This window comes from Chiloscyllium plagiosum, chromosome 26 (assembly GCF_004010195.1).
Source record: "Chiloscyllium plagiosum isolate BGI_BamShark_2017 chromosome 26, ASM401019v2, whole genome shotgun sequence".
In the NCBI taxonomy this organism is placed as follows: domain Eukaryota; kingdom Metazoa; phylum Chordata; class Chondrichthyes; order Orectolobiformes; family Hemiscylliidae; genus Chiloscyllium; species Chiloscyllium plagiosum.
The window spans coordinates 53,032,022-53,035,194 of record NC_057735.1 but is presented as its reverse complement, the minus strand read 5'-3'; the positions used below and the strand labels follow the sequence as shown (position 1 = coordinate 53,035,194).

Sequence of the window (3,173 nt, the reverse complement as noted above, 5' to 3'; positions counted from 1 at the left end):
GGACACTTTGAAATGCTGCTTTGTCTGGGCTGCCTCAGTAAACAGGAAACATGCAGACAATGAAAACAGTGACAGGAAAAGAAAAACTGGCCAGTCAGAAAACCCATTACAGTTTGGGGCCCAGAATGACAGCGTTTGTGAAGTAGCAGATAGGTGACCGTGTACAAGCTGGTAATCAGTGTAAACTGTTCGGGGATAGATCCACTCCTGAACACTCCAACATTTATCCCTTCCAAGCACCTTTAATCCTGACCAGAAGGAGGAGCCCAAAGCTGCACGTCCAAGTCACTCGAGGACAGCACGACTTGTGTGTGCGTGTGTGTGTGCGTGTGTGTGTGTGTGTGTGTGTGTGTGTGTGTGTGTATGGAATGCACAGCTCGACAGGAGAGACCGAGCTGACATTCTGGTGTGGGCACCACTATGATACCTTTGTGGTTGAACAGCTCACATTAACTGCTGAGACTCATGTGACGAATACCACTTAGGCAGGAAATGTCCAGGAAATGTCAGCACCTCACCGGGTGAGGTGAGAAATGATCCTGTCAGAATAAGAAGAACAAGGTGCTGAACAAAATTCCTTGATTCCCATATTACCATTTCCTGCAGCACTGGGCATAATGCTGCCAACTAGAAACACCAGCTCTGAACTCTGCACCACAATGGACACTGGAAGGAGAAATTAAATGGACAGAGGAGCTGGAAGAAAACATCACATTTACCACTCCACCCTCAAATAAAACACTTCGCTCTTACAAACTAACGTTCACAGACGACACTTAGCCAGGTGGGAATAAGTGATACTGTTCAGGTCAGGGATTGACCCCTGGAGGGAGTGAGTGACGCTCGCACAGGTCAGGGATTGACCCCTGGAGGGAGGGATTGACGTTCGCACAGGTCAGGGATTGACCCCTGGAGGGAGGGAGTGATGCTCGCACAGGTCAAGGATTGACCCCTGGATATTTCAGTAATTGGCCCCTGGACAGGTCAAATATTGGACCCTGGATCAATCAGAGATGGACCCTGGTCAAGTCAGAGTTGACCCTTGGAGGGGTGGGGTGTGATGCAGGACAGGTCAGAGAATGACCCTGATTGATGGCTTCACCTCAATGCCAGATTGGAAAGAAACATTTCTCAACAATGGACAATGTTTGCCTGCGATTGGGAGGGATATTGCCAGCATCCAGTCCATTGTTAACCAGTGGGATGTTAATATGTTTTTTATCAGTTCAGCAAGCAGCCTGGCCTGGTCCTTTGTGGACAGATAGAGAGACAGAGAGAAGGGGCAGCTACCTGCTTCTCCACGAAGAGCTTTCTCGACAGCCACCCCTCTCTCCTCCAGCTGACGCTGCTTCTCCTCTACCTGCTCGAGCTGTCGCTGAATAATCTGTTGGAACAAAGCAGCTAAATCAGGCTGATTTCGATAGTGACCAATGCATCTTCTAACATGGATAAAGGCAAAGTCAGCATGGTGGCTCAGTGGTTAGCACTGCTGCCTCACAGCGCCAGGGACCTAGGTTCGATTCCAGCCTCAGCCTCAGTGTGGAATTTGCACATTCTCCCTGTGTCTGTGGGGGCTTCTTGCCGGTGCTCTGGTTTCCTGCCCAAAGATGTGCAGGTTACAGTGGATTGGCCATGCTAAATTACCCACAGTATCCAGGGATGTGCAGGCTAGGTAGATTAGCCATGGGAAATGCAGGGTTGAAGAGACTGGGGGAGGGGTAGATCTGCTTGGGATACTGTCGGAGGTCAGTGTGGACTCATTTGGCTGAATGGCCTGCTCCCACATTCTACGGATTCTATGATTTTCCTGTACCATTGTGGGTAGTGATGCCTCATGTATCACTATGTATAATGAGCCCCAGTATATCATTGTGGGTATAGTCCAGTGTAATGGAGTGTACCATTGTCCATACAGTGTATCATTGTGGGCATACTGTACTCTTATATAACATAGTATACCATTGAGGATATAGAATACCTAGCACCATCATTGATATAGTTTGCCCTAGTGTAACAGTGTAACATTGTGGGTATAGTGTAGCCTCATGTAACACACTGTACTGTCGTATAGTATACCTTAGTGTAACACAGTGTACCATTGTGAGTATAGTGTAGCCTAGTACTGTACTGTTATATACTGTACCCTAGTGTATTCTGGAATAGTGGTGCTGGAAGAGCACAGCAGTTCAGGCAGCATCCAAGGAGCAGCGAAATCGACGTTTCGGGCAAAAGCTCTTCATCCTTGGATGCTGCCTGAACTGCTGTGCTCTTCCAGCACCACTAATCCAGAATCTGGTTTCCAGCATCTGCAGTCATTGTTTTTACCCTATACCTAGTGTAGCACAGTGTACCATTGTGAGTATAGAGTAGTCTAGTGTAACAGTGTACTGTTATATCGTATACCTTACTGTAACACAGTGTACCACTGTGGGTATAGTGTAGTTGAGCGTAGCATAGTGTACTATTATATAATATACCCTACTGTAACGCAGTGTACCATTCTAGGTATAGTGTAGTCTAGTGTAATATAGTGTACTGTTATATAGTTCTGGATGTAGACTTGCTCGCTGAGCTGGAAGGTTCATTTCCAGACATTTCGTCACTCAGCTAGGTAACATCTTCAGTGGGCCTCAGGGTGAAGCACTGCTGATGATTCCTGCTTTCTACTTACAAGTTTGGGTTTCTTTGGGTTGGTGATGTCATTTCCTGTTCTTTTTCTCAGGGGGTGGTAGATGGGGTCTAACTTGATGTGTTTGTTGATGGAGTTCCGGTTGGAATGCCATGCTTCTAGGAATTCTCGCGCAAGTCTCTGTTTGGCTTGTCCTAAGATTCATGTGTTGTCCCAGTCAAAGTGGTGTTCTTCCTTATCTGTATGTAAGGATACTAATGAGAAAGGGTCATGTCGTTTTGTGGCTAGTAGATGTTCATGTATCCTGGTGGCTAGTTTTCTGCCTGTTTGTCTAATGTAGTGTTTGTTACAGTTCTTGCATAGTATTTTGTAAATAACATTAGTTTTGCTTGCTGTCTGTATAGGGTCTTTCAAGTTCATTAGCTGCTGTTTTAGTGTGTTGGTGGGTTTGTGAGCTACCATGATGCCAAGGGGTCTAAGTAGTCTGGCAGTCATTTCCGAGATGTCTTTGATGTAGGGGAGAGTGGCTAGGGTTTCTGGACGT

At 46.5% G+C, this 3,173-nt stretch overlaps 1 protein-coding gene across 1 annotated transcript in view; it reads right to left on the bottom strand.

Moving 5' to 3' along the window:
• Positions 1–3,173, bottom strand: part of LOC122562959 (F-actin-monooxygenase MICAL3-like) — a 201,072-nt gene that overhangs the window by 40,152 nt on the left and 157,747 nt on the right. Inside the window, exon 20 of the mRNA XM_043716261.1 lies at positions 1,153–1,384. Coding sequence (XP_043572196.1) covers positions 1,153–1,384 — 232 coding nt within the window. The remainder of the gene's footprint in view (positions 1–1,152; positions 1,385–3,173) is intronic.